The sequence below is a fragment of the Egretta garzetta genome, unplaced genomic scaffold (assembly GCF_000687185.1).
Source record: "Egretta garzetta isolate BGI_Z169 unplaced genomic scaffold, ASM68718v1 scaffold287, whole genome shotgun sequence".
NCBI lineage: Eukaryota > Metazoa > Chordata > Aves > Pelecaniformes > Ardeidae > Egretta > Egretta garzetta.
In genome coordinates, this window is record NW_009260435.1 from 11,916,736 (window position 1) to 11,943,834 (window position 27,099).

General features: G+C 39.0%; 1 protein-coding gene across 1 annotated transcript in view; it reads right to left on the reverse strand.

Annotated features, from left to right (window-relative positions):
* Positions 1-27,099, reverse strand: part of FBN1 (fibrillin 1) — a 145,469-nt gene that overhangs the window by 76,186 nt on the left and 42,184 nt on the right. The window contains 10 exon segments of the mRNA XM_009644016.2: positions 407-529; positions 2,655-2,780; positions 6,246-6,278; positions 6,281-6,349; positions 7,164-7,304; positions 8,628-8,786; positions 12,166-12,324; positions 16,221-16,346; positions 20,877-21,002; positions 24,267-24,464. Of these exon segments, the coding sequence (XP_009642311.2) occupies positions 407-529; positions 2,655-2,780; positions 6,246-6,278; positions 6,281-6,349; positions 7,164-7,304; positions 8,628-8,786; positions 12,166-12,324; positions 16,221-16,346; positions 20,877-21,002; positions 24,267-24,464 (1,260 nt within the window).

The following is a 27,099-nucleotide window of genomic DNA, read 5'->3' on the forward strand; positions in this document are numbered from 1 at the left end:
GGAATGGGAATAAAGCCCAAAGAAGGCAATGAGCCAGGATGTTTGGGTGGCCAAAGGCAGAAAACTTTAAAAGGCCAAACACAAAAAGTGAGATATACTGGAGCCAAACTGCCAAAGACTTCATAGACAAAAAAACCTGGAGTTTAACTAGGTCAAATCACAGAGTCCTTGATCAAAGAGTATTTCCCACTGGCTAGTTATGGTAGTTGCTCAACACTGTGGAAAAGACTGAATACAGTCTTGCACAACGACAAATCATTCTAGCTGATTAAAAAAGCATATCTGACAAGAATTCTGCCCAGTATTTCTTGTCCTCAAGGATCACTGTAAGGAACTAAGGCGATTCTTGAAGCTACCAAGGGGATACGACTCACAAGCTTTGGGAACCCATATTTATTGTGCTCACCTCTGCAATAGCGTCCATCAGATGCTAACTGGAACCCTGGTTTACAAATGCATTTAAAACTGCCATCTTCATTGATGCACATCCCATTGAGGCACATGTTCCTTATGCTGCATTCATCCATATCTGAAAATATACATAATAAACGTAATGCTCATAACCTTTAAGTAAAAGAACTCTTACTAGTTATATCCAAGTTGTCAGAGGTATATGATAATCAGAAACATTCAGTGGGACGTACTGCACTGTCCTAGAGGATGTGTCAAAGCAATGACGCTGTTTTTTTCATAATGAATCATTAACATATGAAGTTATGCATCCAAAAAGAGCAAAGATAATGAAAAACAGATGAGAAACTGGACAGCTTAAGAACTGCCAGTTGGTAGAAACCTTAAAAAAGTGGGAAAGGTATGTAAGTTGGAAGTGGGAAGAGGGTTTGCAGTCCTGATGTAAACAGAAGACAGGTTAGAAGCAGCCTCCCATTTGGAATGGTAAACACAATTTTATGTTAGTAAGAACACCTGAAAGGGGAGGAGTGGGCATTTGTGTTTGGAGTGAAAATGTTTGTAACCTCCATTGGATGAGTCTAAGATTTATGATGTGGGATACTTCCCAGCATATTGCTCAAGCATGCATTTTGTGGGCACTTTCATCATCAACTTCCATTTAAAATAAAACATACCTCTTTCCTGGATGCAGCATAACAGGTCACATAGGAGGGTACTTTACTAACCATAGCTTCATACTAGCATTATTCCCCCTCTGATCTAATGGCATAGTACAAAGGATTCAAATAGGAAAAGGTGGAGGTCCCAGACACTGCTATTCTAAACCCTGCACAGTTACTCACACACACACACACACACAAAAAAGCAAGTACAGAGAATTCTGTGCTTGATTTGAGTAAGCTTTTATATCGTCTTAGTCTTTATTTTGTCCTGGCACAAACGCACTCAGTTTTGGATGTTACATCCAAAAAAATCAGCACTATTTACCGGTTTCATCTAAAGGACTATACACAGTTACATTAAGGTATGGCACAAAGCCATGGTCTTTACTGATTAGTGCGTGTGCACGTGTATTCCTAAGAACAAAACTCAATGCATTACAATGCCAGAGATGAAACTGTTTCATAAGTGGATGCAACAGACATTCTGGCAACATATGCAATGGAATTAAAAATGTTTTACCAGACTGCCGATGTCCTGGTTCTTATTACTATTAGCACATGGTATTTGGTGGGAAAGGAAGAAATCAGAATAGATTTTTTTTCCAAAATATATTCATTTCCAAATATATTTAGTCAATACAGTTCCATAATAAGATATTTAAAAAGCAGCTTATAGTCCTAAACTGTATCTAAAAAGAGTCGGGAAAAACAGAGTCTTAAAATGTCTGTCTCTACCAAGGATTAACAGAATCACTACTAGCACATAAAAATCACTGGATCATAATGACATTACAATATATTCGGAATCGTGCTATTTTCCTTAATATTGCAGCTGTCTTGGACAGAAATTGCACTTCTAGACATAGTGTGTTTTCTTTTTACTTACAGGCTAAGTCAGACAAAAATAATTTATGATTTTTAAAAAAAAAATCGTGTATCTATCCCAACCAGGAATTTTGGCATTAAGTCTTTGAGCTGAATCACTGAGATAATATTCTGCCAAAAATGTTTCTAAGAACAGTGCTTGAAATTCCTTTAACGTATGAATAGATCATTGGGAACCCTCCCAAGGACCTTGGGAAGCATGATAAAGAACATTCTTCTTTTTCCCCCCTTTACTAAAGGTCTGGGAGGTAGGAACACATCAATTATGTTTACAAATTTTTCTTAAAACAGTTTTTATGGGTCAGACCAGACTGCATCTACATAAAACACATTGCTAGTCACCCAGTAAGATCCCATAAAGCATGCTGTTAAACACACAGTAAAATCAGGCAGCATGTGACTTGTGCGCCGTTTTAAAACGTACCACTCCCATCAAAGAAACTGCATTTTGCGATAGTGGTATGTGCTATTTCTCCTGCTGGACAGACATCCCGTTGAGGATTGCCAAGCCAAGGTTCCAGAACTGGCTGCAAAAGACAGTTTACTTGCCCTCCCAGATACAGCAAAAGGTATTTAGAAATTTGATTCCTTGCTCCTTCCCTTCCCCCCCACCAGAGGTCCTTCTCTTTTTCATTAACGTGAACAATCTCTTGCAATGGTAATTACTGATAGGGAGTAACTTCAGAAAAGTCTTACCTTCACAGTTTTTCCCATCAGCTGCCACTTGAAAGCCAGCATTACACACACAGTGAAAACTGCCATCTGTATTTATGCATCGTCCATTATTACAGATACGACCATTCTGTAAACATTCGTCAATGTCTGAAAGCCAACCAAAAACAAAAATAACATTTGGGTTTTTTTCTTTTTTTATACTCAAGAGGAATTTTTCCTATTTCCCCTTCCCTAGGTTTTTAACCCTACAGGGAAACTATATTCACCCGAAAAATTATTTATTTTTATTGCCATAACTGAACATTATGGGGGTGGAAAATGTTCATCAGCTTGAAATTTCAAGTTGCTGTGAAAGAATTTCAGTGAAATTACCCTGCAGCTTGCTCAAACAAGAATCAGACCCTTCAATTGTTTTTTGCATTTTTGTTCAACATGAAAACATTTTTACTGAAGTTTAACTTAACAATAGCTAACTACTAAAGGAAAGATGGGTAGAACTTGTCTTTTGCTGCTGCTTTGTAAGACAACAGGAAAGTTTGAGACTTTCTCACCTCAGAAGATATTTCTCCTGCTTATTTTATATTTGAAACATCAGCTCCTCATTTCCCTCTCTCTGCAGGAGGTGCTTGGCAAGTGCTTTGGAGGACCTGAATAGTGATATCACACGAGGCTGGCAGCTCTCCCTCTCCTCCAAACGAGGGGAGAGGAGATGGTGAGACAGACTGTCTAGACATTTTTCAGATTGCTCAGTGTTCTCCATCAAGGCCTGGACCATCTCCCAGAGATTCCTGCACACAGGGGACTCTGCTCACAGAGATCTCAAGCAGCCCATGCAGACCTATCTATCGTGCAACCACGCCATCTTCCCAAATATCTGGGGGGTGCCCTTCCCCAGGCCCTCTCAGCAGAACTGCATTGTTGCGCTTGAGGAAGCAGAGCACAAGGTGTCCTCCTCAACGGCCCTGCTCTCTAGACACCTACCTGAGTGGGAATTGATGCCTCTCAAAACTGTGAACCTATATTTGCCTTCTTAGCAGCACGGTAGTTCTGAGAAGCTGCTAAAAAATCCCTGAAAATAACTGTTTTGCAGGTAAGCAACCAGACCAACAGAAGCAAGAGCTGCTCAAGTGACAGCTCACTGCAGTGGCAGCTTGCAGCCCTCTTGACTTCCAGCAAAAGCGTACAGGCTTGATAAACCTCCCTTCAATTCAAAACTAAACGTCATCTATCAGCAATGCATAAAAAGTGAGTTTTCTCTCTGCTCAGTCCCTTTTCCCCCACTTTTGTGGCACTTGGTTGTACCTGAGCCTGTCTTCAGCTACTCCACCAGCTCTCTTCCTTAGGACAGGCAGAAATGCTACAATACCTCGAGTTTTTTTCTGGCCTTTTAGTTTTTAGAGTTCATTAGGATTTACACTTTTATGCACCTGATGCCATCTAAATAATGGTGCAGAAAATGAACACAAAATCTTGTTGTTCTTTACACACACACATGTGACAAGAGACCCACCACTAGTTCCTATTACATTTCTAATTTTCAAATTATGAAATATCATTTGTGGATTTTTCTTTCCCCCCCCCTCAGAGAAACTTGCAAAAATCAAAGCTCCCCTTTCACTGAAATGTCGATAATCGCTGCCATCTCCATGTAAGGTCTAACCTCCTCCTCTCAAGAATGTCAGGTAGATTATGGTTAGCACTTAGATATTAAAGCTTTGACTCTGATACATTCATAGCTAATCATCATAAAAATTTTTGAGGTCCATTTTATATCCCCTCTTACGCAATCAAAAAGCATTTTTTGTTTTGATTGATCACTAATCATAATGTGACAACCTTATTCATCTATGTCTCCAGCTAACATATTCATTCAGCCAAACTCCTACTACAAGTATAAGGGATCCCTAACAACAGTTGAATCAGCAGCTTGCAAAACAAACTGCAATGTTTAATCAGTCACCTATCAGACTCATCATGTGAAAAAATCCCTCCCCTGGAACCTCAGAGCAAGGAATAGATAAACATCTGGTCATTATGGAGACTTCATTTTTCAAGAATGGACGTAAGGAATACATTTGCAAAAGCGTATCAGCACAGACAAATTCGTGTATGCAAAAAATAAAACCTCAACATACAAAGTAGTCATGCGAAGTAATTTTACAGCAAATGCTGATTTTGGCAGGCACCAGTGCTATATGCATATTTTGCCAAATGCATCCCACTAGCCTTTTTCTTTTCCCTAAACTGGTCCTAAAAATTCCTTAAGAAAACTAAGATTCTGCTCATCATAGCATTTTCTGAACTGCCTATCAAGCAAGCACAATTCCCATAGACTGCAGAGGAACTGCTAAGTGACCACACTTTAATGCCATTAAGCTACTGGGCTTCTGACAACCATGTGTTTGTGTAATGAATCAGTCAAATTAAAAGCGTGTGACAAAAATGACTCATGAGTAAATTCATCACCGCTGAGACTCTGCTTCAACACTCCTTCACCACTAGTCAGCTGAACTATGAAGATGCTTCCACAACATGGCTGTTTGGCAGCAATTAGGTCAAATACTCGAACAACATGCAGCAGTGGTGCTGGCTCTGCGTGTCCTCCTGCACTGGAGTAAGCTTCTGTACCACAAATACCTTTCTCACTCACAAAGGGAAGGGAAAAAAAAATAATCACACACTAATACAGAGAGCTTTCTTCTGTTTTTTAGAAACTCTCTGCTTCAGAATGAGTGCATGCTCAAGGAACGCTCCTCTTAATGCAGAAAGCAAAATATTAAGACAAGCTGGGACTCTGAGCATCACACCCTGTTTCATTCAGATGCTTCATTTCTTATGGAATATCAAAGCACTCATTCCTTGTCCTGCCAGAATTCTCTCATTAGGATTTAACTATAAAGGACTGCATCCACTTTTACAGTTAAATTCTCACCCCTGGACAGTTGGGGAGCCACAGAGGGGGGCAGAGGGCTGACCACTGAGGAGCTACATGTTCCCCACTCCCATAGGAAAACAGAATGAAGACCGTCAGGTCTATTGTTGAGCCTAGTCTTCAAAACACCAATAATGGGGATTCTACAGCTTCCCCACCTAGACTTTCCCAGTGCTTCACTACCTTTCCATACCTTATTTAAGTTTTCATTGCTGTAATTTATGCTGATTTCCTTCTCTGAGAGCGAACAGGGATGACACACGGGCACAGTACTCATATTTACCCACTGGAAGACTTATCTTTCCCCCCACCTCTCTTAGTCTTTTAACAGTCTTTTATAGGTAAAGGGTTGCTCCGAAGAAGGGATGTCTAATTGTCCTTAAGATCCTCAAGAAGCAAAAGAAAAAATGTCACAATAATTAAAAAAAAAGAAAATATGTCTCTTCCACTTCAAAGCCACAAATGGTGCCAAGATACTTCCAGCACAAGACAAAATGTCTTTCTTCATAACCCAGTCTGTGAACATCCAGCTCAGGCAGGTTAATAATTTTTACTGCCATATCTGATTTATTTTTTTTAAATCCTCATATTTAACACATCTGTTAAATTTTGCTTAAAAACCATTTTCCCTCCTGGTATGTATACAATAGTACAGATGTGACAGGAGAACCATAATTTACCTCGGCACTCTGTTCTAGTTGGCGTGCTCTGATACATATGTAGGATCCCTGGGTGTTCACACAGTCTCCACTGATGCATGGATTCTTCTCACATTCATCAACATCTGCAAAACACAGACAATATATTTTTATTAAGACATTGATTGAAAGGTATTCAGGTCTGTAGGGGTATTTTATTGTTTTGTAGTTGGAGAAATCGTGTGCTTCAATCTGAAAGGAAAGGGGACACCACTAAATTCCCAGTAAAAGGATCCCATGTTCTAAACCAAGCAGGACGTGGGAAAAAGGAGTACTCCTCAAGACATGTGCAAGAGGTAGAGGCCTTAATCCCACACCTCCACATTCCCAGCCCCACTGGAGACACCAATTTTGATAGAAGCAAAATCTTACATGTTAAGAGACAGCTAATCCTTGCTCCTATCATCAAGCTCTGGCTGAGTTCCAAAATTAAAGGGCTCAAGAGCCCGACATGATACTCCTGGTGAGCTGAAAGAGGACTTAGAAATCTTACTAAGCCAGATATCATGACTGCTGGGTTTTTTTTTAACAATAGGTCATTTGCATACTCACAGAGGTGCTAGAATTTTAAAGAGATCAATTTAAATCACCAATAAACACATTATAGCCACAGGTTAGTAAAATAAGAAATCTTTACTTCTGTATAATTTTGCAGCAAGTAACAAGATTTGCCAAATGCTGTCTTAAAGACAAAACTGCTGTAAATGTAAGTTTGCAGTTGAAAGCAATTAGTTCTTGGAAGTCTATTTACTGTTTGTTTGGGGGTTTTGTTTTGTTTTTTTTTTTTTTTGGAGGGGGGTTGTTTTATTTAAGAACTCAAGAGTTATTACATTGTGTGGAAAAGAATTTTTTTTTCTTTAAAACAAAATTCCCCTCTGTGATTTACAGAAAACCACATACCAATGCATTCCCCTCTAACATCCAGTTGGAATCCTTTGTTGCACTCGCAGCGGTAGCTCCCAGGAGTGGGAATACAGCGCCCATTAAGACAGAGATGTCGGAACAGTTGGCAATAGTCAGTGAAGTTCACCGGCAAGATCACTGAAATAACAAAGTTGGAAAACTATTTTAGTAGTCCATCATAATTATTGTTGGTAATCTGCAACTTGTGCAGCATTTTCCATTAAAAGTCAACATTTACCTTCCATCACAATGTGAATTACATGGTAAAATCAGCATTGGGAAAGAGAAAACAGCACTTTGACTCTTAGAGATTCATCTGAAAGCAGCTAGCAACCACTGATTTTTTCATTGTGGCAAGTCTGATCCTGTTTTCCGCTTTTGCAGGACAAAAGAAGACAAAGTCTGCTCATACCTAATGGTAAAGTGGGTACATAGCACTGCAGGGACTCTACTAAAAGCCTACAGCAGCAAAGAGCAGGCGGGCTGGTTCAGTTATCTCCATTTTCATAGACAGCAGAGTGAGAGGAGGGCAGGGATAACCCTGGAAGGTATGCCTATATGGTCTTTGGCAGGCAGGAGTGAGCTGGCTCCGTCTGTGCTCCCCTGCCCTGCTGCACAGAAGCTGTGCAGCTACGTCAGCACAGTGTCAGGCCTGAGTTTTTTGCCTCTCAGGCTTATTAGCTCAGCTTGGTGCTGAACCAAGACTAAATAGTTTCAGCTGGTGCCAGTGCAAGCAGAGCCTGCTCGCATCTGCACAGAGCATGGGCAAAAGGAGCTTGTGTTTACATGCAAGAGTATGTGGCTATGCCAAGTGATTTCAGGTGGCACATGCCTACTGCAGACTATATGGGCATGTAGTAAATTCCCTGGGCAAGGGACAGAATAAGCAGTATATTGGTATTCTGCTCTGGCTTCCTCCTTGCCTAAGAAACCTAACCTATCTATGCGTATCACTGAAAAAGTTCTTCCTTTGTGTTGGGTCAGCCTCAGTGTCCAGCAAACCAGTACTTTTATCAGTACACTTCCTACCTGGCCAAGCAAGAGTGAGGAAAACAACCTGAAAGGAGCTGCTTTCTCCCAGCCAAGCTCTTTAACATAAGTAACTATCACAACCTAGCCAAAGAGCTATTCACGTTCCTCAGTGTTGACATGCAGCAAAGCTCACAATATCCTTAAAATAACAGTAATATAACTACTACAATACATGCGCCTCAGTATAGACAGCAAGGATCTAATTTTTGAATCCTGTCTTAAGAAGGAAAACACTATCAATGAGGTACACTTGCTGTAAGATACATGGTAATCAGGCTATGATTAGAAGGATATCCAAACACTATACATCTACATAGAGTAAGCAAAAGATACCAACAGCTGAAGGGAGCACATTGCTCCTGAGAAATGCATGTTTTTAAAGAAATTAAATGCAAATGGTGCAGGGAAAGGTTGTTATTTCTTTCTTACCATGAGGTGGTGGAGCCCGAGATGGATAGACAATTTCTGGCTGTTGAGGGGGGTAAACACCGGGAAGGAGTGGTGGAGGGATGACATCAGGACGGCCTGGAGGAAGGTCAGGTCTTGCTGGCAGCAGAGCAGCTACTGTGCACAACTTGCGGTACTCATCTGAAACATGAAAACATGAATGCTGTTTTATACTGTCGTAGCCTTTCCATTTAATCCAACTCTCCCACTTTTCACAGTGTTTCAGATTAGCATTAACAAACCTTAAATAATCTGGAAAATCTGAGTTTATATGTTTTCTTCATCGTAACAAGGTTTGTTCTGTAAATGGAGTCATTAATCCATAGGAGGATATCAATACTACTTGTCAGAAGACTGCTAGTAAAAAGATAGCATAACTGACATTCTGGATATGAAATTGAGCAGTGAGGTGGGGACCTGATCTTAATCTACATAGTCATCTTTCAGGCTAAATCTTTGATGAACTCAGTGGGAAGTTTACCTAAAGAAGGACTTTTGGACTTGATCCCAAGTTAATTTAATACAAGCTTGCCACAGAGTTAGAAAAATACTTAACAGGGAAAAAAGCCCAGTTTCAACTGGATTTCTTAAAAGTTAACCTCCTAAAACAAAGAAATATAAATATAAGCAATGAGGCAAAACCAATTAGAGAATGAATACACTAACACTATTTCCCTGTGAAAATGAAGTTGCCAATAAAAGCAGAAACCAAATGAGGTGCAGTCTAAGGAGCGTAGACAAAGAGAAACCCAGTCAGATCCACACGGAGTTCATCCTTCCCCAGACGATGGGAAAATGATCTATTTTGCTGTAAGCACAGTCTATGCTGTGTTATGCATTCTCCTATTGTTTATCTCTATTAGTGGCATCTGCCCTACTGCCCCACTTTTCCTCCTGCCCTTTTGTCTTTGGGAAGTGTGAGTTTGGAACTTGCGATCCAAGGAATGCACGCAGAGTATCACAATTAAAGACCACATTTCCAGCTGACCTAATTCATGTCCACAATTCGTGTGTACACAAATAACTGTTTGTGCAGCCAATATCTTTGAACTTCAACATTCTAAAGTTTATGGCACAACAGGGGAGAGGAACTATATAATGAAAACAAAATGCTACAGAGATGCATGAATTCCTGAAACAATATAAAAAACGAGTACTGAAAAATAAATTCAGTGTTGGGAGAACTAAGCTGGATATTTCAGCCTTCAACACTTTCATTTCACTTCTATTTCCACCTGTAAAACACATTAGAAGCTCTCCCTGAATCACTGAGGATTTGTTAAATAAACATGGTAGCCTGAAGTTCTGTTTTTCCTGATCATGATCTTTGCATTTATTTTAATGCTCTTAGGTGATCAGTTTGTTTCACATGTCACTGCATTTCCCTCTGTTGTTCCTTAGAGTGATTTTAATCTTTAAATCATTCCCAAGAAGATTTTATTGTATTATGTATTGTATTTTGTTTATTTAGTTTTTTCCCTAACTTTCTATTTGCCTATTCATATGTAAGATGAATCTACTCTCAATCAGTGGTCTACCTGTGATAAAACAGAGAGATTCAGAAGAAACAGTGCCTGCGTATGCACATACACAAATTCCAATATGCATATGTTTGCTAATGATGGTGGCTTTAATAGTCAATTTTCTAATCACACATTCTCTACAACCCACTGATCGGTCTTTGTGGAAGAAACAATACTGTATTTCTTTTTTACTCTAGACTGATAATACCCAATTTTCCAAAGCCAATCCACCAGGAGCCTAGGCCTTCCATGTAAAAAAAAGTCACAGCCTTGGGGCTGCCCATTGAATTAGCACACATGCAGGGACTGCTGAGGTGAGAATTGGACACACACACAGCCAGATGCCTGAGATACCACTTTCAAAGTATTTATAGCGTCAATGGTAAATCTTGTCATTCCACATAAACAATTATTATAGTGTTATGCAAAGAAACACAGTGCAAGCCTTTTTTTATTGCAACTTTAATCTCCATGTATAATTTCTAGCAATAAACAGCCTATTTTATAGTAACATCTGGGTCTGATGTTCACACTGAGAATGAAACTGCTTGGTTACATTAGGCATCTAGTGCTCCACTTTATATTTCAGCAAATTCCCATTTCAGAGTTAGAGAGACTTTGGGCCACTGACAGTTTCAAATTCCTCATCTTGCTTTATCAGGATACACTAAGGAATAACTGAACTTGATTAAATAATGACAGCAGTACCTTACATACATGTAAGGCCTTTCAAAGAATTTCAAAGCACTTTTGAAAAGAGTAATTTATAGTCTTAATTTATATTCCAAGTCAGAAAAGAAAAAAAAAGAAAAAAAGAAAAAAAAAGTGGCATGTAACCATGATCTGGAAGACCTTGCATGGATTTATGAGTCAAGAAATCCTGGGTTCTAGCTCCTTCTCCATCTTGTCTCGGACTGCAGCCTTGGCTAAATTACTTCACTTTTCCACCCAGTTTATTCATCAGTTAGATATGAATAATTAGAAAGTATGTAAAGAAAACAGGGACTGTGTTAAGACTGATAGCTTTCTCCTTGTCTTCCTATGTCAGACAAGTATCAATAGATGACACTAATTTGTTAGCATTATTCTAGCCAGTCTTGGACATTTAACATGTTTAAATATTATTAATGAGATAGTGACAGAACCGGGAAGAGCCTTCCAAGAGTTCTGATCATAGATCTCTGCTCCAGTATTACGCAGTTTCACTCAAAGGATTAAAAACAAGAATAATAAACACTCCCACACATGGCCTCTGACAATTTCTTCAGTTACAGTAGTGTTATGACCCCCACTCCTCCCTAAACACTGCACCTCCCTTGAGCTCCTCCCATCAATCCTTAAGCGTTTTGTATTCTTCTTTTCTAAAGCATTTCATTAGGTCTCCAGTCCTAAACAATCTCAAAACCATCCTTCCTCTACTCCCTCACTCCTTAGTTTCACAATCTGCTCACCCATCTTCTCTAAATTCAAATCTCACATTATCTGGGGATCTCAATACACAGGGAGGCGATAAAGTACAGCACATTTTGGTAGCAGACAGAAATCATGTTGTGTGTCAAACTTCAGGAAATAAATTCTGAGGCACCTCAGAAAGCTAGACATAAGAGGAAAGAAAGCCAAATTTTCCAATGAGAATGAAACTGCAGAGGGAATAGGTATCTATTAGAAGGCTCTGGAGGAAGTAACTTGAGCCTGAAGAGGATGTTGAAAACAAAATCTGGATCAGGTAAGGTCGGAATAATGAGGCTACAAAACCTTAATTAGCAACAGGTAAAATCCTTTGTTTATGTCTGCTTGCCCTAGCCTCCTGGGGCTCCTGAGCAACCTTGCCATAGGAAGCTGTGCTTTGAGCAGGGGGGTTGGACTAAACTATCCCAAGCTGCCCTCCAGCCTCAATGGCTCTGTGTAGTTCTTTAATGAAAACATTACTGATTAAAGAAAATCACTGCCTAATTCAGTGTTCAACCACGCGTGTAAGAATACAGGTGGATTCATACCGGTGGATCTGATCGGGCACATTTCAGGAGCAGTGGCTGCACCAGAAGACCAGCATCGGCCGCTGTCACAGCAACACTGCATTTTGGACAAAGGCTGGGGGAGCTGATTGCCGCAACGCCCGGTGGTCAGAGAAGAGAAGCAGTATCCAGGACGCACATCTACCGAGAAAAAGAAATGGATATGTAATCATCAGTCCAATGAGGAACGTGACTTTCACAAAACAGAAAGGTCCCATTTTTTTCACTTGATTACATTATCGATGACATTGCACTTGCAACATTACAACAATCAGAAAACGAAAGGCAGAAAACCAGAAAAAGCTAGATAATATTGGGGCTGCTTTGGATTCAGGTGTTAACACCTTCTGTGAGAAAGTTGAAGTGAAATATGGAACAGCAATGAATTAATGGAGGCAAAAATAGAATAGAAATATGTATTCAGTATATAATAAAACATGCTTCTGTGCCCCCAAAGAAAAATTGCAGTGTTATCTCTGTTAAAGATAGTACCAGGTCAATTCTGTTTAAGCTCTGATTTGAAAGCCACTGATGTACAGCAATAAACTCAGCGCACTGCAGCTCTCAAAGCATTAATTCGTTTTTCATTAGTCATGGCTTCCCCAGCTGAACTATGTAGTGATTTGACAAGATATAGGCTTGCAGGCAAGAAAAAGCAACACAGCTTTAACTGGTGCCATCACATTGTTTACGGAGATGTGCTGGCTTCCTGTCTGAAAAGGGTAAGCACGTGCTGTACAAAGAACGTCCTGTACCCAGATTTCATACACTCAGCTCTAACAACATTGCACAGAGATCCCCTAGCTTGGAGAAGGGAGAGAAAACGTGGATGGGAGGAAAACTTAAAAAAAAAAAAAAAAAAAATAAAGTCTTGTGATACAATATGAAGCTCTGAGCAATTATTTCACAATATGTCACATCATGTCAAACTCAAAGCTGTGGTGTGACTTGATGCTGCACAATAAACCAAGTTTGTTTCTAAAATATATGAACATTTGCTGTCAAAATGCAGAGGAAGAAGTTACAGATGTAACCTTACAACAGCAGACACCATCCCTAAAGAAATAGTATCTCGGTTATCTAGGGCATGGTGGATTCATCTGTCTAGTAACAGTGCTTTCCAGAGTTTACTAGCTATTCCAGCAGATATAAAAAAAGGCAGGGAAGTTTCTTATTATTTTGAGGAAATTGATACATAGTGATATGTTGGGAGAGTCTGTGATGGTTCTGCCTTTTATTAGCTAGAACCCTGAACACGGATATTACTGGCAGTACAGCTAAAAGAGCCAGTTGGCCTTTGCTTCCAAACTTTAGTTAGTTCACTTGTATTAGCATATAATGGAAATCTGAAGCAGAGAAAAAAAAAAAAATGCTCAGTGCTATTACTGGTCCTCCATTTTCTCCTGGTACCCAACTAAACTGCCAAACACGTACACTCCTTAATCTACCATTTTAAAAACCAAATAAAGCTCTGGTGCAAACTGTTCCCTGCTTTATCTGTTACAATTTTGGTCCTCATATGGGGTGGAGAGATATTCAGCTGCTTTGTGTGATGGTGGGGTGGGTGGCAAGGAGGGAAGTCCTCTAAGACCCTACCATCATCTTTTGTAATTCATCCTTCTCAGTTTTGGTCAGTACAAAGTTTTGAAACATTTTAAAGCAGAATTGAGCAGAAGTGGGAAAAGCATCTACATGGGATCTGTGCAAGCACACAATGTGCCATAAAAAGGTAAACACACAGGAAACAATTTTGTCTATCTACAGGTGTTAAGAGCTTATCCAAAAGCCACATAATTTTCAAAAAAGGCAGTAAATTTGTAAGAAAAATGCCAAATCTTTCCATGAGAAAAATGCCAAATCTCTACGTACTCCTAATCAGAAGGGATTATTTTTTTCTTTTTTTCCTCTTTCACTTTCTGTTCCAAATGCTAAACCACACAAATAAGGGCAAGAACAGCAGCAAACAACTGTTTTTACTGTTGCAGCTTTTAATATTTTATTTTTCACTAAAAAACACAGTATTTTGAAATGACAAAAAATCACCATGAAAAAAACTTTCATGTAAAATATGCCTCTTTAAAAAAAAAAAAAAGAAAGAGAAGAAGAAAAAGAAAAAGCCTTCAAAAAGTAACACTGGCCAAACAAATTTATGCCAGCTGAACGTATGGGCTAGCAGCTTTTTTCATAGCAGTCTTCACATACTTGGGTTGAGATGGCCTGCTCTTGTTTCTGCTCTTCAGCTCTAAGAGATATTATCTTTGCTTTGTCTATTCTAATTTTTAAGGTTTGTAATAATGGGACTCCCGGTTCTTCCTTTGGATGTTTGGCTCTAGTGCTACTCAGTTTGAGTCCCACAAGGGATACATTTCTCAGAAGCACTTCCTCATCTCTAACAGAACAGACACGTTCAGCTAACAGTTTTCACTTAAGACAGGCATGTTGTAATTAAATCAAGATTACATGTTTTGCCCAGCTCAAATACAGATTTGGGCTCTGTCCTTGTTAATATGGCAAGTATGCAGTCTGCATATTAGACATGAATCCAAAATATCTGCAGATAATTAATAGTGCTTCCCATTTAGCACGTTTTGCCTTGAACACAAAGCCAAAATTTTAATGACGGCTCATAGTCTGGCATATTACTTGACACAGCCTGTCATCATTTAAATACCCAATTCTTTAGCTGAACTATGTCAGCCTACAAATACAGTGGGTAAAACAAGGCTGGAAAACTGCAGGAATATAACATGGGTGTGAATGTTGGGCACTGCTGACTGAACAATGACTATAAAAAGTAAAAAGCAGATGGAAGTTGTGCATCTCCAGAAATTTTTTGTTACAGAAAGGTGAATCTCCTTCATAAATACTAAGTACAAGCAGCAATCAACAATTTAATGATCCACAGTCATTTAGGAGCTATTAATCTGAAGCAATAAAAGCAACTCCCACTAGCATTTTCAGTATACAGTATGGATCCAATCTACCAAAATGCTGTTCTTGATAATGGAAGAAATATAGTTCATTTCACACAACCTGCAGAAATAGAATGGCACCATTCAAAATTAATCATAACTCAAACTACTTTTGTCTGTGAAATTATTTTTTTCAATTTTTTCTCAAATTATTTCCTACCAAAGGTACTAAACACAGGGTGCTCTCCTGAACCCGTGCTGTCACTGTATATGAGCCTTTAAATAAACAAGCCAAAACTGAGGAAATAAACCTTTCATTTGATTCTCAGATGACAATAATTGCTCAAAATTCAGCACTGACAATGAAAAAAGAAATTACTGTGTAAAAATGAGGAAAAAACCCATTAATTGAATACTTGACCTGCCTCAGAGCAGGCTGTATGCTTCCCAGAAGCACTAAGTGCTAACACTACTCTTTCGTGGCTTTGGTGCTGCAGTGGCTGTCATTTAATTCACACAGTCCTCTGGTTCCTGGTCTGGCCTTTGAAAGACAGGTTCTGCTCTGCCACTGTGAAAGCCTGAAAGAACAGCACTACCAAATCATCAACATCATGAAAGCAGATACAGATGTCCCACAGCCCTCTTATCACTCACACTATTTTCTTTAATGAAAAATATCTGCATTAAGGTCATAACACTTGGAAAAAGGAAAAAAAAAAAAAAAAAAGCTGTTTGGGCCGATTAGCTTCTTTCTCAAGTATATTTGCTTTTCTAAATGACTGTTGAATATAACATGGACTAAATCAAAGACAAACATGAGAGCAAGAATATCAAGGAGACGTGTTAAACGAGTTCTGCCTATTTTAAGGCAAGAAATATGGTGTAACAGAAAAACTGTAGTAAGAAAAATGAAAGGGAAGGTCACAACAAAGAGGGAAAGAGGAAACACATCCTGCAAATGGAAAACTAATTTCAGAATACATATATAGGCATATGATGTATTTCCATGTAAAAGGATTTCAAGATCACAAATTGAAATACATTTCTGGTACACTGTTACCCATTTTAGATATTCCTGAATGTTCATGACACCCACTGTCTTACTATTTACATGATTCTACTCACCTATGCACTTTAAGCCATCAGGAGCTGTATAAAACCCTGGAGGACACTTGCAGAAGTAACTGCTGACTGTGTTTGAACACTCTCCTCCATCACAAATTCCAGGAATGGTGCTGCATTCATCAATATCTTCAGGGCAGAAAGAGAAGTGGGGGCAGGTTAGCTAAATTAATTCTGGCACAAGGATAGTTATTTTATAATTGGCATTAATGATCAAGTTCAGTGTGGTCTGAGAGCCCTCCTAACTTATGTACTAGGGGCATAATCAGCAGTCTTGAATCAAGATCATTTGTTAGGCATCTTACAAACACAAGTGAAACAGAACCTAAGAAAATATTGTATCTGTGAACTGCAAAAAGCCAGAGAGTTTGTTTTACTGCTTAATAATGATGGATGAAAATCTTAAAATGTAGAGGGGATTTACTAACTGTAAGTAAACCATAACCTCTCCAGTTTGAATTTTGCGCACTAGAATTAACAAAACTGTCATTGGACCTGTAATGACCATACTGATCAGGAGCTTAACTGTTAAGTCTCATGGTATCTCCAGCAGCATGTCTCCTGGCACCATACTGAGGCAATGGTTCAATACTGACTCAAAGGGAAGTGTAGCACCTACTGAATTGCCCATCCTTCTTACCGCACGTGGGTTTTTCTTGGAAATCCCCCATATAAAACCATTGAGCAGCTAGGCACTGCTTAACTAATGCAATCTGACAGGATTATAACTCAAAGCAGGATGACTGCAGGCAACAAAATTTACCTTTCCTGGCTTTCTCCACTAAGTGAATGTTCTGAAGTTTCAACAGATTTCTAGACAGTAATTGAAATATCTACTGCAGAAGTCAATGTCCATAATTTCCCTTAGATTTTGTCAGCTATTTTAAAATAAAAGTCCGTATAATGATTTTCTTCACTAACAAATCTCAATCCATATATTAAACCATCATCATAGATGTAATGCATAAAAATTTTCAGTCTGCAGAAAAAAACCCCAATGAATACCTTCTTATACCTGGTCATTAGCTACATACATGAAAAAAAGGAACTCGAAGGGTTTCTTCCACAGCTAGGAGTTTATGTTATTGACAGTCATGTGAATAACAGCCTATGCCAGCCCCAATTGCTCATTAATTACCACCAGTAGCCCGCCTGTGATGTGTAGTTACTTTCCCCCTGGTTTCCAGTGACTGTCTTAATAATGCAGCTGTATCTACTTAGCAGTGCTCTCATCTTCTAGGAACCTGGAGTCCAGCTGAGCTTAAAAACAGCTCGCTTTTTTCCATAATACCTACAAGAAGAACGAGCAAAACAGAGCTGCAAGGGAGGTTATTGTCTAGAGTGATCAATGACAACTGCCTGTCATGGCCATCTACAATCTCCCAGTTGCTCTCCCAACAGGGAGAATCCAGCTAGAAATAATGGCATCACAGGACTATATCCAATCTCTACTCCAGAGATCTACAAACAGATAGACACATGGCTGTAATAATGATTTCACCAACCACAAAAATTTCTGAGATGAAATACTGTAACACCACCCAACACGCCAAGGCAAGGAGTGAATAATATCGTAGTCATTAAAAACGATTGGAGGAATTTAAATGTAATGCCTAAATAGGAATTTGGCCCCAACAGATGGGGGAACACCCAAAGTCCCACAGGACTGTTAATGAGCCTTTTAGCAAGTAGAGAGGATCTCTGTTTGACTTTTCCAGTGAAGATGGTAACACAAAAATTCAGTAATATAAAAATTATCAATTCCTCTTCCCCCAGGTAAAGCACTGGATGCTCTAATACCTTTGTGGCCCCTTGCCTTTGCAGGAAAGGAGTGGAGGGACTGGGGTGGCATACAGATAACCAGGACTTGCAGATTGACCCAGCCTAAGCAGTGCGGGCCCTTGGGCCCCCTGTGCACACATTCCTCCCCAGCATCTTGCTAGCTGTCGTGATGTGGGTCACATTCCTCGCTTGGGTGTGTGAGGGGGGTGTGACTCTTTGTTCAGTGCTACTTCGAGGGTGTTGCCAAAGCCTTGAGTCCGATTGCCCTGGGAGCACTGCTAAGAGACTTCTGGCTTCTGCTCTAGGATTATACTCCACAGGAGTCCCAAAAGTCTCAGTGACAAAAAATGTGGAAATTGAATTTTGGTCTGAATAAAGCCCTTAATTAACAGAGAAAAATGCAGTCGTAAATGGATCAGATTCAAGCATTTTCTGACTCAAATTCACCAATGTTTATCTTAAAGTCAGTGTTGCCACTGTTTACATGGAGTCCGACCTTTTTAAAAGCAAAATCATCACTCTTTATTTTAGGGTTGAGCCTAACCCAAACAGTATTTCACTATTTATATTAGTGTTGACATTCACATAAGCAACATTGTCATTGTTAAGTATGCGAGTTTTATAAAGGTAAGTATACTCGATGTATTTGCAGACATAAATGTCACTCCAGGAAAAATTACTCCCCCCAGTCACCACACAAAAAGTATTTACCTCAGAGTTAATGCAACTGGAAGAGGAATGGTTATATGAAGCAGTGAAATAATATAACACTTAAAATACAGTTTTCCACTAGCTACGCTAATAAAGAGAATTTCATCCAACACACCTCATTTCCCATCTTGTTGCATTGTCTCACTGTACCTGATGATTTCTATCATGGTCTTACTGTAATGGGGACCCACTGAAAAAACAGTATTGGTAATTAAGCAGGTAGCTCCCAGTTCTACTAAATCAGTGACCAAGGACACACTACAGCTGCGAGAAGTCCTACTTGCTGGATAGGAAGTTAAACCAAGCACATGATCAGATGTTAGTTATTATGTATTGGAATTAATTACAGTTAATTACTATAAGGCAAATACCTTGTCTTACGTTGGAGATTCCAACTTAAAACTCAAAGGAATAATTTAAAAAAGCAGAATGGGTATGCTGTCGTTAGGTGACTATGCTCTTAACTGTTGAATCACTATTCTATTTCATGCTGCTGGTATAAGGGTGCTACTTTTAATTCTTTGAATTGTATTAATATCTACACGGCTTTAACTAAAATTGCTTGGTACGTGCAATGTGAAGACGTACTAAAAGTAAGTCTCTGTTTGCTGAGGTTCAAAAATTTACAGGTATGGAATTGAAGAAAGAAAACTTCAGCCTATCTTTGCAGCCAGGTGATCACTCCAACAGGATTTCACAAGATGGGGCAGGAAATTTGGGGCAGGATTTGGGAATGAAGCAAGCTATCTCAGGTTCTTGGGTCCAGTCCCTCAACTATTACCAAGTTCAGCCTCTGAAGGTGGTGGTTCTTTGGGTGTTTTTTATTCTTTGTTTGGGGTTTTTTGTTTGTGTTTTTTTACATGATTCAGCAATCAAAAAATACCATAGGAATGTTTATGTAATGCAGTCTATGCAAGCCTACAGTTCTTGGTTTTCCAAGTACTAATACTTAAGAAGGCACATGTTCAGTCTTTCTTCTTCACCATGTTCTTGGTACTTCATCCACAGAAGGAAACACTTGCAATGCTTTTCTACTCTAAAGGTGGATTATTTTCTGCCAAAACCATTGGCAGTCACTATGAAAACCATGCTGTGTATGTAACTCTTCTGAAATTGCTTTCCCTAACCTGCAATTAAATTATAAAGTTCGTCTTGAAATAAGGATTTTTTCTTTTGAAAGAGTAAGTCATAATTCTTCCAAAATGACTAAAAAATTTTGAGTGCTTCCTTAAGGGCACTTGATGTGAAAAGGGTGGTGGGTGCACCAGGTGTTACTCTCACAGTCACACACCTTTATGATATTGAAAGCTTGCTCTCCAAAATCACTAACCACTTATGAAATTTGTTTACTCAAATTAATTTTATTTTTGTCTAATGACTGAAAGGAGAATCAATTGTAAGAGTTTAAATATTATCTGGACTTCACTGTAAAGAAGATAAATCAAAATTTTGCAACCGACACATTTTAGTACTGTGTTCCTTATATATCCAAAATCCTCTTAAAGCAAAGGAGACATACATGCCTACTTATTATATTATATAGAGAAAAAATACTATCAAATCACAGTTAAAAATTAGCAAGATTCCATAATCACACACTGCAAATTTCCACACTAATATCTAGCACTTGCTGTACTTCCAAAATAGGATGATCAATAAGGAAAGATAAAATCTTTGTCTTTCTTTAACATCTGCAACTGTAAGGATGAGTTTAGAGCACAGTCCAGCACACTCCACTCAGCAGTGTCAAACTCCCATTAATGTTAAATACAGTTTACCTGAGCAGGTGGGAATGTGTTGAACCTTCCAGTCATATACATTTTTTGGTTAAAAGATCTACACAGAGATACATGCCTCAAGCATTTCTAGAGCAACACAATGGTTAAAAAGTATTTTCAGTTTTAATGTTTAATTTGTTTCAGATGTACCTTTAAGTCTGTAAAATGCTATGTGAATAAAAGGCTGGAAAAAGCTGCAGGGCCAGTATTTAAGATTCTCTGGTCTAGAAGGAGAAAGTACCATTATTCATATCTGTTGTGAAGAATGCTATTTGCATATTCAAGGCAAAAAAGACTGGAAAGTTTGTCACAAACTTCTAAACAAATTGGCCTTAAAAAGAAGGCTTTCCCCCCTTTACTTCCAGAAGAAAGTTCTAAAAGTTCTTACCGTCGCATTTTTGTGTCACTTCATTAAACTTGTGTCCAGCTGGGCATTTGCACTCAAAAGATCCAACAGTATTAATGCAATTTCCCCCTTGACAGATCCCAGGGATGGCTTGGCATTCATCCACATCTATCATATAAAAAAGGAAAAAACACCCACTTCTAATTCATTTCTCAAGAACAGCCATAATAATTTGTCTACACAGAAATTAAAGTAAATATGCCTAAATCCATTCTTCACCCATCATAATATTATGATACTTGCTTGTGAAGACAGACAGTAATTTTGTAATTACTCTATGCAAAGTATGATTAAGTACAGTACTCTAAATATTTTCTGCAAGAAATCACATGGTTATTATTGTTACAGACATTAAACATCTAGCTGCTATTGCTTTGTTTTTCCAAAACATCTGGGGAATGGTGTGCAGAGAACACAGCCTGCCAAACCCCAGGTTCCTTTAAAGTATCTGAAGCTGGGTACCCAAAATCACTTGCCCCTTTGAAAATCTTGGCAACTCCATACAGTGCATAGCCCACCAGCACAGAGGTACAGGAGCCATGGAGGAGCAGTGTGCAATGTACATGGAAAGGCCCTCATGGAAAGGCATGTGGAGCTGCATAGTCATTATTGATGGAAACGATTAACTCGTCACTCCAGTAACAGCACTTTAAGCTGTGGTTAGGATTTGACTCAAGAAGTTTCATAGCCATAATTAATGTCTCAGGAGGAATTATTAATGACCTGCTCAGACATTTATAAATTTGGAGGGTTTTTTCCCCTTTATTTCTTTCTCTTTGCTTTTAATTTTTTCATTCAAGAAAATGAAACAACAAAGATGGTATCACAGGCTAGGTAGGAAGCTCAAGACCAACATTTTCAAGGGGCCCAAGTTTTTGGCCTCACAGCTATTTTAGCACAACATGTGTGTCGTCACTCAGATGCAAAAGTGTTGCTACAGCTTAGTAACAGTTAGGAAAAAAGAGACTAAAGGAGGAGGATTGGCATTGCAATAGGAGACAGTGGAGGTCTGGCTCACAGTCCCCAGGGGCTGCCCTGTGTCTGCTGCTCCCTGTCCTTCAAAAGCAAGAGAGCACTCGCCACTCTCCAACCCAAATGCCTGTGTTTCCCCCATCTCCCCACAGATTACCCGCTGCTGTGGGTAAAACCCAATTTCTCAAATTCTTGGGCTTCATATTAGGATCATTTAAATGCAGGCACACAAGCTGAAGGAGATGATGCCTTCAAATCTCCCTTTATAAATCCCAGAGAGCCAGCTGTAATGTGTCTTGTAGTCTGAAAAGCTAAGTATTATGTCTGTACAAAAGGCCAAGAGGCAATTTCCCTGGGAGCCACAAGTAGGAAGCTTCAGGAACACCAAGGGGCATATCTGTACCACATCGCAGAGCGTTATGTAAAGATCCCTGGGCCAACTGAACTGGGTTGGGGTGTACAGCAACAGAGGCGGAGCGGTGCTGTGCCTGAGCTAACCACTGTGCTGGGAGGCACACAGAACTAGCACACCCTCAGTACCCTCGAGACAGCCACATTGCTGCAGGGACTCGAGCTACAGCAATATGCTGTGCTTTAATAACAGTAATCAGACAGGCTTTATGGCACCGTACTGACTTTAAAAAAAAAAAAAAAAATTGAAGTCATGCTCCTGAGTCACGATGTCTGTTTCAACATCCCACCTTTTGGCTTTCATTTTCCTCCTTTGTATCTTTAAAAACCTCAGCTGCAATATTAATTTAACTATCGGCCAGACAGACAAAGTCAAACTGTGGGCAGTGATATTCTATTTACTTTTTAAAATAAACTTGCCCTCCCCTCCATTTTATTTTTCTGACTTCTCCTCACAATAATAACGGTTCCAGAGAACCTGGATTTTATTTAACCTGCTTTCCTTTATTTATATTGAATATGGATGTGAAATCCCTGAAATGTCTTCAGTCTGAATGGATCTTATCTGATTTCAAAAGGACTGGATTTAGTACAATTGCATGAAAAATAAAGCTAATATGTGGTTCCATAGCAGATCTGTTGAAATTATGAACACATTACAAGAGAAGAGAAAACTGGAAAGTACAAGTCAAACACGCAGGGCCAAAACTGTGTTGGCACCGCATACAGATTAGCATAAATGTAGCTGCATGCTAAGAAATGTGCAGCAAGCAGAAGTAGCCTTATTCCGAACTGCACAAACCCATTGGAGAGGTCACTGCAGCTTTCCCGTGACACAAACAAGAGGGATATAACTAGGTGTGGCATGAGTTCAGGGGTGTGGGCCACATATTTATGCACATAAGATTTCAGAAGTGTCCAGAACCTCGATTCACAGATTTCTGCACAGTGAGAGGGGGGAACAGAATGGCTGAAGTCAAAATATGTATACATTATGCGGCATACACAATCATGCCCATCTCGAAGTTTATCATGCCTGTCTGCAGGCACCAACCAGGACTTGGCCTGTGACAGAAGATATCTACATTTTTTAATACAATGGAATGCCTTGAAGTCCTTCAAAGGAATTTAATGATTAAATAAAATTACTCATAAATTTATAATCTTTATCTCCCTTACTTTAAAAAAATATTGTAACTTATTAGAAAATGTTAGACAGATTGAAATAAACTAGCCCCAAAGATAGAGTCCTGGGAATTTATAATCCACATCAGTTTAATACATAGCTGCCCCTGTTAACTTTCTCCTGTTTCCTGCCAGACATCCAGACAATAAAAGAATTTATACAGCTGGAAGTATTAGAATAAAAGCCAAAAGCAGTGTAAGGACTTTCTATGGTAAGGCATGCTCAGAAAAAAGTCAGCAACATCTGGGTGGATTTTACGATTTGAAACAAATGCAAATGCATTTCCAAAATTGTATAAAATATATAATAGGGCATTTCAAATGGCACAAGATGCATTTTTCTCCAGGTTGAAGCAGTGTAGCTCAAGAGATAAGACACCCAAGATGAATCCAAAATCAACAAATTTCAGCTAAGAAATCCCACACCGAATAAATGGAACAGTATTGCCACAGATTGATTTTTGCATGTTTTGAGTGCTTTTTGAAACAGAATAAATTCCTCCACGGAATGATCAAGTGGTACACTCAGAAAAACACCATTACAGAACCAAAGGAAAGGGCTGCTGGCAGTGAGAAATTCATTAAGATGCTGGCTGCTCTCACATGACCTAAGTTACTAATGTACTCACTTGAACATCAGGCACTCACTGAATCATGAAGTAATGCATCTGACAATGTTTTTCCATTCTTCACACATATAGCTGAGAATGGCTTAGGACAGGTTATTCACAGCAGTGTAACTCAATTAAGATTAATCCAGTAACAATTTCAGCAGCTTTTGGGGAAGCTTTGCTGCTAACATACCTTGACAGGCCCCAGTTCGAATGTTTGGAATGAAGCCTCGGCGGCAGGGATGCGGCTGGGCAGGACACATTTCACAGGGGTGGCCCCATGCTCTTCCAACTGTTGCACAGCAAAGGGTTTTTGTGCAGACTATTCCACTGAGCTGTCCCTGGCACATCTGGTTGGTTATCAAAGTGAAGCAAGGGCCGGTCCTGTAATCTGTGCCAAAGACAGGAAAGCTAATCAGCATCACAATAAAAATACACAACAAAACTCATAATAAAGCAAAACAGCAGCACACTTAGGCAAGTTGTCTGCACATAAATTGCCCACCAGCCCAGTGTTTTACTTATCAGTATTCTGCAGAGGATTTTTCTCAAGTTTCCATCTCATTCAAACCCACTGAAAATAAGCAGCTCTATAAATACATTGTGACTATTTTACCAGGAGTATTATATACTTAAGATTCTGCAGGTCCCCTTTGTTGCTCAGTTTCATCTCTAGCAATACTCTTTGGGAGGTCTTTTCATCAGTTTGTTTTAAATATTCAGTGCGTTAATTAAAGTAATACTGATAAGAGTTAGGATATGTTTATTTCCACGAGTGTTGTTCTCAAATGAGTCTCAAGGGAAGAGAATACAGACTGCAGGAAGTTTTTTGAGGACAGTTTTCACTGTTATTCAGGCATATGCTGTACCAGATATGTGGGTAAGTTTTGCCTACAGCTGAATGGAGGGCATGTGGAACACATCTGCTTTGATTTGTTTATGGTAGGACAGTCCACTTAGCCAACAGACAGAATTAAACTAAGATGTTAATAAAATACTAGTAGGCTTTATTTTGTTCCATTCTCCAAGGGCAACAACCAAACAGTGGTACAGCCAACTCCTGCTGTCTCCTATACATCCGGGGTGCGCACTCCAGTTAATTCTTCACAAGCGACCCTAAAACGTTTTTCTGTTATGGTACACCAGGACAGAGTCCAGCATCCTGTAAGCATAGCCAGCAAATGATGAACCTGATGTTTGTCTGTACTGAAATAATTACCAGGTCACTAAGTAAATCCACACTGCCTTACAGTCATGACATTATAAATTCCTCCAATTTTCATGCCACTTCCAAACTTTGTTTTCCACTAAACCATTGATAAATAGTGTTAAATAGGGCAGAAGTAAGAAAACCTTTCCCATCTGCCCCATCTCCCCACACCAGGTGCACCTTGAAATGTATCATTTAACTAACCTTCACCCCAATCCAGGGATGCTATGTCCATATGCTATATTTCTGCTGATTAATCAAGTCACTCCTTGATGGAATAAATAAAATGGCTTCAAGAAGTCCTGTAAGCTATACAATAGTGCTATATTGTTACTATTATCTTCATCAATAAACATGATCTTCTGAGAAAGGATATCAAGTTAGTTTGAAAGACCTATTTCTGATAAACTTGTACTAAATTACACTAAACACCATTTACTCTTTATTAACTATGTATTACATCCTATAATTGCTATTCTATCTTTTGCCTGTTTAACAAACCTATAATCACCCAGATCATCTCTTTTCCTTTTAAAATACTGGATCAATATTTTTCTTCCAGCCTCTGGAAATGTCCTGTATTTCCAGAATTACAGAGAATTAACCTGCATGACATAAGAACCCTTTAGCTAGCTCTTTTCAGTCTCCCTGGTGCTGGTTAGCTGGACTAGCTGTATAAAAATATGTAAATGCAGTTACTGCTATTTCATGTCATTCTTAATTGTTAGCAAACTGCAAATATGAAATTTTCATCCTATCCCCTCCAAACAGTACAGCTACATTGACTAAACACTTCCCCCTACTCTTCCCCAGCAATTCTGTGAGCCTGATCATGAAATGAGTCAGAATCTCTGACAAAACCTCTCTACTCTTGGTTACTTAATTCCTTTTCATTGTCTTAACTTTTTTGCCTTTGTATTTCTCATTGTGTCCCTTCACTTCCCATATTAATTTTCTACACTACAGCTTCTATCAAGTTCTTTTCCCATTTTGAAGCATTTTTGTCACTGCTTTCATTTTCTTAGTTTGACAGGCTTGTTTTGCTTTTGTCAAAACTTACATTGCCTTCTTATACCTCGTTGTAGAAATGCAGCTTTGGAAGCACATAGTACAAAATCAAATATTACCAGCGTTATCTTATTCCTTGAGCACACACATGAATACAAATAAGTCATGATCAGTTACACCTATCAATTAAAAAATTTTAGTTCCAAGATTGATTATTTATCCTTGAACAAAATGAGGTCTAAGAGAGCTATCTACTTTACTGTATGCAAAACTGCCAATATTAAAACTCCTAGTTTTGAAACAACAGATGACAATTTCTTTAGAAACACCACAGTTTTGTGTTGGCAGCAGGAAATCCCCAGTGCACCTCCTCAGAATGAAATCGCTCATTGTAGATTGTCCCTATGCCATTTATATATAGATGGCTTAAAAAGGAGTAATTTTGTTCTCTGTTGCAGTGGGAAGCACGCGTCAGACAGTAGTGAATAACCCATCTTGTATTTTATGGTAGAATATGAATGGATCAGCATTTACAATTGTTTGCTTTCAAGCTATAAATGACTTAGTAGTGGCTAATGTGGCTTAGAAATACGGTGAACCTAACGAAGATAACTTTATAACCACGCAAATCTCTCCACAAGATTTCAGTAACAAGAAGTAGGTCAAATATGCACTCAAAACCAAGCAAATCCAGCTCTATATATCTTATTATCCAAGTTCATAGCACTTCAGCATGTAAAATAACAGACTTTTCCTCTAATACTTTGCCTTGATAAATTTTATTCTCAATACTCAGTTTTCTGCTAGT